Below are 14876 nucleotides of genomic sequence, written 5' to 3' on the forward strand. Positions count from 1 at the left end.
AAGAAAACATACTTATTATGATATATTCAATCTTTGCTAATATACCCCCCTAAATCCTACACACTGGACCTTTAACGTTGGTCATGTTAGCATGCCTTGTTGGATATCTTTACAGACAGGTTGTTGTAGAAATATGATTTTCTGTTTTTTAATTTCACTGCAGGAAGGTCACCTGAAGGCAGCAAATTACAAAAGAGGGTGTAAAAAGGTAAGAACAAGAACTGATGAAAATACATTCAAGCTTTGTGGTGTATCTTCTTGTTATTGGTGCTGCTGATCTGAGCCGTATCCATTTTATATCTCTTTGCTAGGCCAAGAGGTCACTGGTGCTGGATGATCATTCGATAACAGGTCAGTGGTGGTTGAAGGACCTTAAAGCGTACTTAGGCCCAATCCCAATACCCCCCCCTTGTCCACTACCCCTTAGCCTTTGGCCTTACCCCTAGCCATTTCCCAGTATCCCTTGGCCCTTGAAATGAAGCAACAAGGGGTAGGGGTTGAAATCCTTTCCTAGGAATTGGGACACCACTCACTACGTCACAGCGTCGGTCACGTTCACGCATACGTAACTATTTTAAACAGGAAGCTGCGAGCCATCTACATTTCCAACCGGCATCTACAATGGAGTCTCTGGTTGAGTTCATCCTGCCGATCGTGTTTACATTATTCATCATGCTTTGTTTGATGAACGACAGACGACAGGAGACTTCTGCTAGCCAGCTAGCTAACCAGCTAACATTACGAGGCAGCATAGTTATACTAGCTGGCGTGTTATCGTAATGTGAAAAGTCCGACAATTTTGCAGAACAGGACAGATGATAGACGCCAAATAGTGCGAGCTAGCTCGCTAGCCAACAAGCAACCTGACGACGATAACGTTAGCTATGTATGGACTTTTCTCCCCATCTCTTGCTTGGTGGTAGCCATGGCGACGTCTACCCCTTGCTGGCAAGTCAGCATCTGAAATCCCTCGCTCCGAAGGGCTAGTTTCACACCCACTACCCCTCGTTATGCTCCCTACCCCTACACGTAAAAAGGAATTGGGACACCACTACCCCTCGCGGGAACGTGCAAATGTAGGGGTAGGGCCAAGGGGTAGGGCTAAGGGGGGGGTATTGGGACAGGCCCTTAAAAGTAAAAGTACAGATGTCTTAACAGGATATGACTCTAGCAGAAGTTAAAGTCACTTAGTAGAATACCGTTAAACTTTCATTAGTAGTCCGGGCTATTATTTACTTAAAGCACAGGCCTCTAATTGAGACAGGCCTTTATTTCTCAAAATGTGTAGCCACACCGGGCTACTGAAAGGGACGAGAGTGTTTAATTTGGACTATGCTTTTAATTGAAGTTGTTGAAAGTAAAAGTACAAGTAAATGCTGTCAATAAAAAAGCAAGCACTCAGAATTCTGAGGATTATCAAGTTTATTTCTGAGCTTGTACGCCACCTTACAAATGGAGCGTACACTACACTTGAAGAAAAACAAGGTCTTCTTAAAAACATTTAGCATTTAAAAGCATTTAAAGGAAACCTTTGACTATCCAGGGCTGACACACTGCAGTCACAAACCTTTATCTCTTTGAATCATTACTCACCCTCTCTGCTGTGGGACGCCATTTTCTGCTTTCATCGTGAAGCCTTTCTCATTGAGTGGAAATTAGTCGCTAGCATGTAGCATCTAATCTAACGTGCAGTGTAGACTTGACTGTAAATCCAAACTTAACTTTGGCCTGCAGAAATGTAGTGTAGTTTGGGCTGCTTCCAGCTAAGAATTTTCCTAGTCGACCAATAGTCGTCATTTAGGTCCATCAGTGGACTAGTCTCCCGCATGTTTCTGATATGAATGTAATGATTAAATGATATATTTTGGTGGTTTGAGTTGAAGGTGTGAGAAAGAATAGTATCAGTAACATTGTTAACACTGTGCTACATTACAGAGAAATACAAACCGTACTAATGAACCTTCATTAATATAGGCCTATATTTTATCTCCAAGTGCACGTCACACACTGAGCGAGCCGCCTGTTAATGACGCTGTGGGCTAATGGGCATGTAGCTACTTCCATGTTTCAGATGATACGTCATGTTTGTAGTCGACCAATGAAGATGAGTTTACATATCACCTTGGGTTCGTCCTTCACCTTCTCAAAATGATCCCACACTTTGGATTTCCTGCCCGACATGTTATTAACTAGCCTGTGGAATAACCGCAGGTACCAGCCCTGGAAATGAACCTGACTCCTGTCTGACTGCTGAGCGTGGACACTTCCTGTGTCTGCCCTTTCAAAGTAAAGTCCCACATGGTCCAGTCATATAGGTTTGGATTTATTTGACAGGGCTCCAAGTAAAAACCTCCTGAACAATGAACACTGAAGGAATCCTAACTTGGAGCCACTAAATCCTACACACTGCTGCTTTAGAGAAAAGCAAGCTGTGTCACACAGCCAGGTTCCACATGTATTTCAAATTCACTTTTCAACAAACCTTTATAAGTTTTTCCAGTGGGGTGCCCTGACATCGAATGCTCAACTTCCAGTTCTTGGAGCTTTCCTTCCCCGCGAACCTCTCAAATTCACCGGGAGTAAACCACCGTTTCTTGAACACAATGCACTTCTCCCCTGAAACCATCAGAGAATAAGGAAAGTGTTCATGTCAGCCATCAATCATCTGCTGTTATTCATAATCAATCCTCCAGTCACTGAGCTTTACATTTGGCCTACCTTTAGCTAGTCTTTGTCTGTCCAGTGTCCCCTCCTTCTGTCCACAGGTCACAGGCAGCTGTGTCTTGTAGATGTCGCTCTTCTGTCCCTTCTTCAGGGGAGACGCTGAAGAATAAAAAAAAAGAACTTTGATTTCTTTGTTACGAATGAGAAACTACAAAGACATAATTTACACAGTGATAGTTCGCTAAAAGGCAGTAAACATTAAGACACAGTGGATCTCATTCATCAAATGTGAGCAGAACAAATTTGTGTGTAAACTGTTCGCAGAGGGAAAATGACAAGTACTTCTGCATGTATCAATATGCCAGTAGCTCCGGACTTTTCGTAGATACTAACAAGATCTACAGCTGCTTCTGACTGCTGGTAGTGCTCGTGTAAAGAAGATATTGCACATAAATGCTGCTTGTCTTTATTAGAAATTACAGTTTTAGCTTGTATTGTGCTCTGTTATGTTCTCAATACACAGATGCCTTTGAAACAAGTAAGGTAAACATGACGAGATAAGAAATGTAACACAGTTAGTTAAACTAGTTGGTATTTATCAGATTTGAGCTTCAGATTAGGGTTCTAAAATATGAGTTATCTGAATAATACAAAACTGGACAACACCTTTCTGTGGATGAATAAAGTAACAAACTTAAATTAATTAAATTTAATTATCAGAGCTGTGACGTGGGAGACGTAAACATTATTTCAAATTGAGTTTTGGTTTAATAAGACCTGTGGGCAGCTGGTGAATCAGAATCTGGCAGAGAGTTGGAGGGACTTGTTGTTAAACTTAACGGTGGGTTAATCCCGACATCAGACTACCTGCATTCCACAGATGACACAGGTGCTGGTTTCTACAAAGTGATATTCAGGCTTAAAACACATTTATGCTCATAATAGAAATAACTGAAGATATGTGTCCTATCCTCATGTTAGTCATACTTTAAACATGTCCATTACAGATGATGAAAGACAGACGGAGGAACGGCCTCAGCAGCAGCCACAAACCAGTACAGCAAGACATGACCGTGGCAGGAAGGTGTTCAGTGTTACATGTGGAGCTTTAGCTGCGACCTTACACAGAAATCGGTTTGCATCAGGTAACTGTCTCCCACTGTACACAAAGTCGCAAAATACACTCACTGGCCACTTTATTAGGTACACCTTGCTGGCACCAGTTTGGACCTCCTTCTTAATTCTTGGTGTCACAGATTCAACAAGGTGCTGGAAACATTCCTCAGAGATGTTGGTCCATATTGACATGATGACATCACACAGTTGCTGCAGATTTGTCGGCTGCACATCCATGATGAGAATCTCCCGTTCCAGCACATCCCAAAGGTGCTCTATTGGACTGAGATCTGGTGACTGTGGAGGCCATTGGAGTACAGTGAACTCATTGTCATGTTTGAGATGATGTGAGCTTTGTGACATGGTGCGTTATCCTGCTGGAAGTAGCCATCAGAAGATGGGTACACTGTGGTCATAAAGGGATGGTGATTGGCTGAATAGCAGTTGAACATGTGTACCTCATAAAGTGGCCAGTGAGTGTATGTGTATCTGCACAACCTGTTTATTGTGTGGGTGTGTCACTCTAGTGATAAGGTGTAATGAAATGTGTCCTAACCAGCTGACTCTTCTAAACTCACCACCAGCGACTCGTGGGAAGAGTCTTCGTACTGAGACGAGCTGGTTGACTCCAGAGGAGTTTGTGAAGGAGGCGTCATGTCCAGATGCAGATGCCACCTGGAGGAAGGACATCCTGTATGAAGGGGAACCACTCAGTGTCCTCATAGAGGTGACCATGATCAGGGTGACGTGTTATTGTAAAGTGTGTGTCTCTGTGTTTCTGACAGAAGCACAGGATTTTACAGAGCCTAAAAGACCTAAAGTACAGCTTGAAACAAAGAGGAGGACACTGTTGATTTGTCTTTTCAGGAAGGCATCTTGAAGATCCACTCACTGCTGTGTAAATGCGGACTGTGCAAACCAGATAGTGAAGACCTGGTGAGTTTGTTGATCAGTCAGTTTCAGACGAGCAGCATTTCCTCATTCCACACTCATCTTTGTTCTGCATAAACAATGTGAAGGCCATTGCTGATTTCTCTCAGATGCAGGGTGTAATTGTGCTGTGTGTAAACGGAGTTGCTGTCGTGTCTTTTTGGCAGGATGATCAGAAAAACGACGATGAGTGTTGCGTCTGTAAAGGTGCAGGAGAAGAAGAGTTGGTGGAGTGTGACCACTGCCCTCGCTCCTTCCACCAGAGATGTCACCTGCCTCATGTAGAGGACAACATTTTAGGGTGAGCTTTGATCAGAAACAGAAGACAGCCGCAACATGAAACATTTTTATGTGATCTCAGTTGTTTCATTTTTTTTAGCTTTTACGCATTTCATTGAGACTGAAAGAGATAGAGGTAGACCAGTGGGATTTTATATTTATACTAGATTTATATTAGATTTTTTATTTATACTCGTGTGGCAGACCCTACGCCGTAGCATACAAATGTGACCTTCGCCATTGTGAGCATTTATACTTGTGCGGTGGTGTGTCTGTGTCACTCTGCAGTTACACCTCTAAAACACTAGTCAGCGGTGGAGGTTTCTGTGAAGTGCTGTAAAGTTTAGTTGATTCAAAACTCACATTAAACACACATTAAACATGGCTTAATAGAGACAATTTTAAACGCAAGTACACAAATCAGCTTCACTATAACTCGCAGCATTCACAGACAAACACTTGTCTTTATCTGGACACATTTTCCCCACAAATACAGCATTATAACGTTATTAGCACACGCCTATGGCATTTTACATTGTATAAATTAGCCTAGCGGCTAGCGATCTCTTCTCATATAAAACCAGGGACAACATTTAACAAAGGTAACGGTACATAATTTGGCTCCATTACAACTCACAAGGTTCACTGACAAAACAACTGTCTTATACTAAACACGTTTTCCAAACAAATACAACATGCTAACGTTATTAGCACAAGCCTATGGCATTTTACACTGTATAAATTAGCCTAGCGACGAGCGGAGATTTCCTCTTAACAGACTTAAAATGTTATTTTTGTGGAGGCTTTATTGTCTTCACAATTTATTGTTTCTTATCTGTGAAATTAAAGTAAATAAAATATTTGTTTCCACTGAGGGAAATGGTTTCAGCTTACAGAAACAGGAGGTCTGCGTCGCTACATTTCTGGGGAGGTGCGTGTCAGGCTATGGCTTAAGGTACGCCGTCGGTTCAGTACTGTATTCACTCTTCCTTCCTGCCCTACAAAACCAAAGAGCTGCTTTTTAAGGTTATAGATAGACATTATCCAGAGAATTCTGTTATTTATAAATACATTCCTGATATAAATGACAAATGCACCTTCTGTATCAATGTGGTAGAAACATTATAACACTTACTCTCTCAATATGTACATGTGACGATCTTCTGGACTGATTTACAGTTGGACATTTCAACAGGAACATTTCACTCAAAGAACCTGCTCTCTTAATAATTTTTTTTTAAATGTTTTTTCCCCAAAAAATAAACAATATATAATTAATTTGCTCATTATCTTGGCTAATTTTTGTCATCATAAATCAAAATACTTTTCAGTAAAATTGCCCTCATGCGGTCGCTAGAGGTTCCCACCACCAAACCAAACGGGATCAGATGCCTCAGGGGAATGGAATGGAAACGCCAAAATTCGAATTAAAATCCCCTGATTCGCACAAACTAAAAAACGCTCGCTATAGCCGGGTTTTGGTTGATTAAAAAAAAAATTTGATTCGCAAAACAGGGGATGGAAACAGTTATGTTTGAATTAAGTCTGACATAGCGCACCTCTCTCCATGGTGATATCCACACTCCGGGTCGGGAAGGCGGTAATGCATTTACAAGCTGGTTGCCAACCGCCAGAAAACGTAGAAGAAGAAGAATGCAAGACTTGTTTTGTTTCCGGTTCTGCGGAAAACTCGCGCGAGTTCGTAGTTTTCACCTAAGTCCGTACATTTAATGGAAACACACAGGATTCGTATTTCTTTTAATGCGCATTTCCCAATGATTTGAATCACTTGTGGATGGAAACATAGCTGGTGAAAAGTAACCAAAAGGGCCTAAACTACACATTGGAGGGATATATTCATCATTTTATTGTTGAGAAGCTCGATGAAAAGCTTAAATTACAAGCCAAAATTTACAGGTCACAGTGTACGCTTGTGAACTGCATCTGGTTGCCGTCGCCATCAAAGACAACAAGTTAAAGTGCCACTGAAGTTAAGGTTTTTGGCTCAGAATATGAGAAAAGGATAACGGCCTTTTTACCATCTTTACCAAGAGTGTCTCTCCGTTAGTTTGGTGCTACAGTATTTACACGGAATCATTCAGCATAACGTTTGCCAACCTTTGTTATCTCTGCCATTACAGATAAGTTAATGAAGCTAAGCTCCAGAAGTTAACGTTAGCTTAACTAGAGCCCTTTGGACAACAGCTAACAATGATGTACGATCACCAAAGTACAAAACTAGAAGAAAATAGGCTAATGAACTCCCAGCAAACAAGGTGACATGATGAACAACGCAGCTAGGAGCTAACGTTAGGCTAACTTTAGCTAACGTTAGCTAGAGATGTTAAAGATAACTTTATATTTCTTTCCAGCAAAGTGACAATATGTTGCCTCAAACACAATGTTGACTTACCTTAGAACAGATGTAGACATCATTGTTAATCTTATTCACGTTGAGTTGATGTTGTGGTCTAACGTTACCACACAACTTTATCCAAAGGAGACACTTTTCTCGGTTGAGATGTGGTTTAAAGTGTAAAAAATACACCTGGTCGCCCAGCCTCTCAGGATACCTTGTGTCAGAGTTGCATGTACCCCATGCACACCGTTTGACCATTTTTAAACTTCAAATCTCAGAAAAAGCTCATAAAACAGAACAAACTGACTTTCTGTAATGCATTTCAATGGACGTCCAGGCAGAGAATGTCCCAGTGTATGGGAATGGCTATACGCACTGTGATTGGCTCATCGCATTTGAGGGCGGGGCTTAGCCATAGGTCAATTCCTATCTAAAAGGGGCTAGTAACCCCGGAATCTGAGCCAAGTCCTCAACAGTGCACGTCTCAAGCCCGTTGGAGACGGGAGGTTCCAGGCGTAAAAGCGAATTCTTCTGTCCTTTTAAGAATTCAGATTTATATATATCATAAAACAATATCAAACTTAAAATTATGTAGTAAAAAACTGACTGAAACAATTGATTTATGCATATCTTACAATTTTATAACCAATTAGGTAAACCCTGTGTGTGTGTGTTTTCATTGTGTTCATTTGTGTTTTTTATTATTATTATTATTAATTACTATTATTATTATTTACTTTTGTTTTGTATGGTTACATTTATCACTAAGAGTGTGCCTATTACATTGTTTTCATTTATGATTTATGATCATTGCTCTCCACCTTATGTGCAAAGTGAATGTAACGACCAAAGTAGCATCAGTGGAGTCAGGGAGATGCCTATTTCAGCAGACTTTAAATTTACTAGCTCATCAAATGACATGTTATACAAGTCAATAAATCTCTACCTTTGTCACATGTTCCACCTGTCCAGTGTCAGTGGGATTAACGTGGTTAAAATGAAACACAAATTAAGAGCAGTCTATATTCTGTTCAAGACGGATACTTCTCAGATGTTTTATATGTATGTATGAATATATTTTGTTTGTGTGTGTGTGTGTGTGTGTGTGTGTGTGTGTGTGAGCAGGGATGACGGACCATGGATGTGCACATTCTGTGTATTCAGAATCTGTCAGTCGTGGCTTCACCCAGATCAGCAGAAGAAGGAAGAGGTCGTGTCTCGCCAGATATCCCAACGCATGCTGGTGAGCACGCCGTCTGACTCTGTGTCGTCACATCGTAACGCCTGCCTCTCTGACACACCGCCGCCTCTCACCTCCTCTTCTCTTACATCAACAGCAGTGCCAGTATCTCCTCCTGTATCTGTGCAGTGCTGATGAGGAACAAATATTTGCCACCAACCCATGCCTCAACGTGAGTCTCTGTCTTGCTCCTCTCATGCACCTGTTTACTGTCTTCATATTTGTGGGAAATAATACAAATATAGAGGAATGACGCTGTCCTCAGGTGCTTATGATGGTCTGAAGCTCGTGTAAACACACAAAGTTGTTGCAGAGTGTTGAGTATTTCATTCATTTCTGCTCGGCACCCACAGTTGCAAGATTACTCCACTGTGATCAAGACTCCCATGTGGCTGGGTGAAGTTGCAGACAAACTCCAGGAGCAACTCTACCAGACGGTTGGAGAGTTTGTGTCTGACGTCCAGCTCATTTTCACCAACTGTGCTGTGTACAACCGAGTAAGTAACAAGAAAGAACCTCACACAGTCTCACTTCAAAAGGTCTGAACTATCCCTTTAAAAAAAGGAGGTTTTCATCAACAGTTAAGTACATGTTTTAAGTATGTATTTTAGTGACATGGACTGTTGTGTTCTTTTGCAGGACAACCCTGAATTCCTCGCCAAGGGCAACGGACTGAAGGAGTTATTCGATGGAGAATTTAAAAGTGTGTTCAACATCAGTGATAACTGATGACGGGTAAACAGTGTTCTGTTTTCAAACTCAGTAACTTTTTGGGATAGGTTAAGAAATGATGATGTAATGAGCCCTGTGGTATATGTCTTTCTGACTGATGCCTCTGCTGCAGTCACAGTATTTCAGAATAATAATCAATAAGAGGTAAAGGTACTTTAACTGGAATTAACTTGAGGTCTTTTTGCAGTAAGGATACTTGCAGTGACAGAACTGTTAGTGGCCAAGTTGCATTGTGGGTAATGTAGCCGCCAGGTTTTTCATGGATGCAAATTGTCGCTGGAATAATAATAATAATAATAGGACAATATCTGTTGTTCTGATTTTGATCCAGTGTTACAGAAGAGTAATGCTGAATGAGCAGAGCACTCAGGTTACTGAACTTTTAAAAAATACTGTAGTTTGATTAAAGTGAGTGTCACTACCAGGGCTGGGTTAAAATAATCGATTCATCCAATCCAAATCGATCGTCATTTCAATGACACTATATTGATTCATAAAATCCCAGATTGATCTTTTAATATATATGTTTCCCCACAGATGTGTGAAGCTTTAACCAAGTTAATCTCGCCATTAGTAAACGAGCCGCGGCGCTAAATTATCAACTTTCAAAGTCTTGAGAAGCTCTGAAGTTACCAGCTCCTTTATCTGTAACTGTAACTGTGTCATTTATTGTCATGCTGCAGCAGCCTGCTGTGTGTGCGTCGCTGCTGCTGCGCCACTTTTAAAACATGGGAAACGTGAGGTCGGATTCTTGGGACTACTTTTGTGCCTTTTTTTTTTTTTTTTTTTTGTGCAAGCTTTCATGAGCGTGGCAGCAGGTTGCGTCTGAGGTTGCTAAGCAACCTTAAGTACCGAATCATATTCTGTTTACCTGAAATCCTGAGTGCAGAGCTGATCTTTCTTCCAGGAGCTGTTTATAAGTGTGTAGGCCTGTCGTCTGTGGGACAGATGTAAAGCTCTGGGTGGCCCTGCACTAACATGATCAACTTCATATTTATCACAGACGGCCCCTTTCGCACACACAAATACTGAGTAGAGATGTTCGGGTGGAGACAGAAAAGTGAAGTTAACTTGAGCTGAGGACAGGACACTACAGCTGATCAGCAACATGTAAACATTAAGAGAAGTGATATTTCAGTCTGCTCTGTCTGCAGTCTCTCGTCCACCGCTTCAGGAAATCAGTGGTGATACCCAGCCCTAGTCACTACAGTACTTGTGAACAGTGAACTTGTCTTTTTGGGATGATCCTCAGCACATGATGAGATTTCAGAACAGTTGAAACTGCTTATAGTGATCACAGGTCATATTCATCACTATAAACAGATGATTATTATGATTATTTTCCTTATTTCGCACACAGGTTACCATCTCATTGACATGTGCAGTCTATATTTATGACATGAATATACAATCAAAAGCACAGCTTTGCCATTTACTGAATTTTATTGACTGTTTAAAATACAGCACAACTGTTTCATTCCATGACCGGGCATTATCACATGACGAGGCCGGCTTTAATCGCAGGTGCTTTTTCTGTGTGCATTCATTTTCTGTCTCCATGACTAGCAGCTGTAAAAAACTTTCTTTTATCTGTCATGATTTCAATGTGCACGCGGCACCAGCCTCAGGTGGTCAGTAAAGTAAAATAATAATAATACATTTACCCTAGGTTTAAAAGGACAGTGCACCCAAAAAAGGAAATTCAGCCATTATCTACTCACCCATATGCCGAGGGAGGCTCAGGTGAAGTTTTAGAGTCCTCACAACACTTGCGGAGATCCAAGGGGAGAGGAGGTAGCAGCACAACTCCACCTAATGCAGGCTGACGGCGCCCCAGATTCAAACGTCCAAAAAACACACAATTGAAACCACAAAATATCTCCATACTGTTCTAACTGCCTCTCTGTGCAAAAGCACATGAACACACATGAAGGCGGTGCCCATGTCTCACGGTCTCGCGCAAGCACACACAGGTGAGCTCAGTGTACAGAGAAGCAGTTAGAGCTACAGGCTACAATGAGGCTAAAAACAGAGTTCAAATGACGTTTTTCCAAACGACTTTTTATGTCGGGGCTTCAGGACACTTGGATCACTATGGACGAGCAGTATGGAGATATTTTGTGGTTTCAATTATGTGTTCTTGGACGTTTTAATCTGGGGCGCTGTCAGCCTCCATTAGGTGGTTGTGCTGCTACCCACTCCCCCCTGGGATCACCGCAAGTGATGTGAGGACTCTAAAACTTCACCTGAGCCTCCCTCGGCATATGGGTGAGTAGATAATGGCTGAATTTTCATGTTTGGGTGCACTATCCCTTTAAATTAATTCTCTAGAAGTTCTCATGTATGTGGATGTGGACGACTTGATTACTGTTAGCAAATTATTTAACAGCGTTTGTAAAGGAACGATTGTGTCCCAAGGTTTTCGAGGTAGATCACTGTAACTGTGATCATTTTTCACAGTATAATTCCACTGCAGTGCATTTTGTTTACTCCTAAAGGGTGCAATATAATCAGTGCCTTTCTTTATTGATGTAACAAACATTTTTAATATTTCTGTGTTTTTATTAAACAGGAGTTTGTACAATGGAGACAAACCATTTTATACTAGTACTTTTTATATTAGTTAAGTAAAAATGAATTTTCTGTGTGTTGTGTCAAACCTTCTTTTTATTGACGTTTCCTCTGATGTTGCACCACATGTGAGGAGAGTGCCAAGATGTATGTATTATGACAAAAGTCAGTGTTTGACTTTGTATTTGTCTGAAACGTTCATCATGCAAATGATCAAACAGGATTTTCATGTCATTCCACAGTATTTCAGATATGAATCAGTTGCACTCTCTCTCTGTGTGTCTCACTCTTCTGATCTGTCGCCGGTGGATGTTTGTTTTTAAAATAAAATATATATGTACATCTTTAAAGACGTCTCATTTTGATAAACCTGCCTCTTTAATCATCTCAAGACCCCTCAGATTTTGTTTGGCACCTGAGCTACTGATACAGGATACATACACGGGATGGAAGTGAGCACAGAATTGAAGTAGCTTAAAAACGGGATGACGAGTGAGACATGCTCATATTCTATCTAATAGAGGTTTGCAATGAATCAGTTCAGCTGGCAATTTGTTTGTGTCGGTTATTCAGCTTTAATACTAAACAAAACATCATAAGCATTAAGGACACAATCAAGAAATGTGTGAAAAATGGGGATAAAGGGGAAAAAAAGAAAAAAAAATTTAAAAAAAAAATAACCCTTGAGAATACTTAAAACAGTTAAAATTCAAGCAAATCCATCAGTTGAAACAAGAACAGATGGGAGTGAGATAGGATCTAAAAAAATTTTTAATTGCCGTGAGGATAAAAATGAGGTAAACTGTAGATTCTGCATGAATGAGAACGCAGATATTCTAAATATTGAGGGGGCTGTGTCCCCTGCATCCCCTCGAAATCTACACAGATAGCAATAGGGTAATATAAGGAGGTAAAAAAACCAATGCTGGCCTGCATAGATGGATTACTGTCTTACCAGGCAGAGGCCCAGGGACCCAAAATGTTAGAGCCGCCAACACACACAAAAAACACAATATTACCTCAGTGAGACCCAAACTACTACAATAAGACACAAAACAACTACAAGGAGACACAAAACAACTACAAGGAGACACAAAATGTCTATAAAGGTATACAAAACAACCAAAAAAGAAACCAAAGTATCTCAAAGAGACACTAAAAGACCTAAAAAAAAGACAAAAAATTACTTCAGGGAAACCCAAACTACTACAAAAAGACACAAAACAACCACAAGGTGACACAAAGAGACACACAAATAACTGAAGGAGACCCAAACTACTACAAAAAAAAACACAAAAAACCAAAAAACCAGAGTACCTCACATAGAGACAGAATGACCACAGAGAGACAGAGAAACACACAGAGAAACAAAACCACCACAAAGTCTGTGTCCTGTGTGGTAGAGGTGGTGGGGCCCTTTGCATATCTGTGCCCAGGGGCCCATTGTCTCACACTACACCCATGGGTCCTCCACCTCAACATCCTGGGTGCATCACTTCCTTCTTTCTGGTTTAAGTTTATCAACCTATTTGTGTCTCTACTTTTATCAATATAAAAGTCCCCTGCTACTCTCAAGTTTTCATCAGGGGTCAAAGCTGCACGTGTTGTAACATGTTCCCTGCAGGAGTCACTCTGTGGTAGATGACGCCCCCTGTGGCCACTGACCGGAACTGCGACTTATACAGCTGAAGAAAAAAACTCCTCCAACTTTCACTTTCGAAACGTCATCAAAAGGAGGAAATGAGATCACATTGCGGGCAGAGGGTTGTGCTGTGGGTAGATCCGCTCTGATCGGACTTGTATAGACTCCCGCCTGTTTTAATCTGCTTTGTTTTATATGTGACACAGTACAGTGAGCTGCTGCGGCATTTTACTTTAACTGTCTAAACCCTGAACTTTGGAGCAGGACAGTGTGCAGAGGGAGGAACTGCAGCGGAGGGAGCCTCCATAAATCACTTTACTCAGTGCCACACTGTGGATGTGACACCTCCTGACCTGTGGAGCAGCTGTGGTCTCTCTGGGGTCTCTCTGGTGTGTGTGCAGAGGTTTGGGTGGAGGTGGTTGCAGCCAGGAGCATGACGGAGCCGACGTTCTGGATGGAGAAGGAAGAACTCCTTCGGTTCTTCCGCCGCCATAAAACAGAACTGTCCTGCATGGAGAACCCGCACATCTTCCTCAGCCAGCTCAGAGATCACGACCTGATCCCGGACGACAGATACCAGGTACGTTAGTGAGGTGTTACGCAGTTGTTGTTGTTGTGATCTTCTTCCTCACACACTCAGATACAATACAAATTTATTTATATAGCACATTTAAAAACAACAGCGTTGACCAAAGTGCTGTTCATCAAATATAATATACAAAAGTCAATAAATAAAACACAAGAAAATAAAACACAAAATAAAACAACAAAAGGCTGCCAGCTCTCATACAGGGGCAGAGAAGGCCGACGGAAACAGGTGGGTTTTTAAACGAGATTTAACAACAGGGAGGGTATCTGCCAACACATTTTTTCAAAAGATCGGAAAGGTGGGATGGGGCCAGCCCATAATCAAGTCGGGTGGAGACAAATGCGTGAATCACCCTCTCAAAATGATTTAAAGAAAGGACAGGCTTAACCCGCCTCTTAATGGCGGGAACAGCCTGCAGGCTGCAGCAAACAGGAACACAGATTTTAATATCTCTGTAACAGCGGCAGACTGGAGATGAAACATGCCTCTGAAGTTTTGACTAGAGCTGTGTCTGTGCCCATATGTGCATGCACTCGGGAGCGCGCTCAATGTAAACTACCGGGCATTGTAGGGGAGACCGGGGTCGGTTGTCACAGTGCTTATTTTGTATTGTTCAACAATGTACAAACAAATGTCAGGTATAAAAGGAACACAACAACAACACATGAGAGCTGAAAGAAACTGCGCTGAAAGATGAACAAATAATAAAGTAAGAATTGAGATTAGAAAACAACAAAAACGAGAAAAAAGCAGT

At 41.4% G+C, this 14876-nt stretch overlaps 1 protein-coding gene and 1 long non-coding RNA gene across 15 annotated transcripts in view; one reads left to right on the forward strand and one right to left on the reverse strand.

The window, feature by feature from the left end:
* sp100.1 (SP110 nuclear antigen, tandem duplicate 1) overlaps positions 1-14876 on the forward strand; it is a 67896-nt gene that overhangs the window by 32860 nt on the left and 20160 nt on the right. For 2 of the 14 annotated variants that reach the window (XM_049560715.1, XM_049560720.1), the window contains exon 1: positions 13766-14113. The exons of 9 other annotated variants lie outside the window; for them this stretch is intronic. In XM_049560715.1, coding sequence (XP_049416672.1) covers positions 13967-14113 — 147 coding nt within the window. In that variant the 5' untranslated portion in view covers positions 13766-13966. Of the gene's footprint in view, positions 1-8685; positions 8761-8941; positions 9086-9227; positions 11023-13765; positions 14114-14876 lie in introns of those variants that run through there. 3 more of the 14 variants (XM_049560708.1, XM_049560706.1, XM_049560709.1) reach the window with 3 other exon arrangements.
* Positions 1237-3925, reverse strand: LOC125879162 (uncharacterized). The gene is made up of 3 exons (XR_007447834.1): positions 3853-3925; positions 2719-2823; positions 1237-2616 (listed from the first exon to the last, which is right to left on the reverse strand). It is a non-coding gene; the product is annotated as an uncharacterized LOC125879162 (long non-coding RNA).

The sequence above is a fragment of the Epinephelus fuscoguttatus genome, linkage group LG19 (assembly GCF_011397635.1).
Source record: "Epinephelus fuscoguttatus linkage group LG19, E.fuscoguttatus.final_Chr_v1".
Taxonomy (NCBI): domain Eukaryota; kingdom Metazoa; phylum Chordata; class Actinopteri; order Perciformes; family Serranidae; genus Epinephelus; species Epinephelus fuscoguttatus.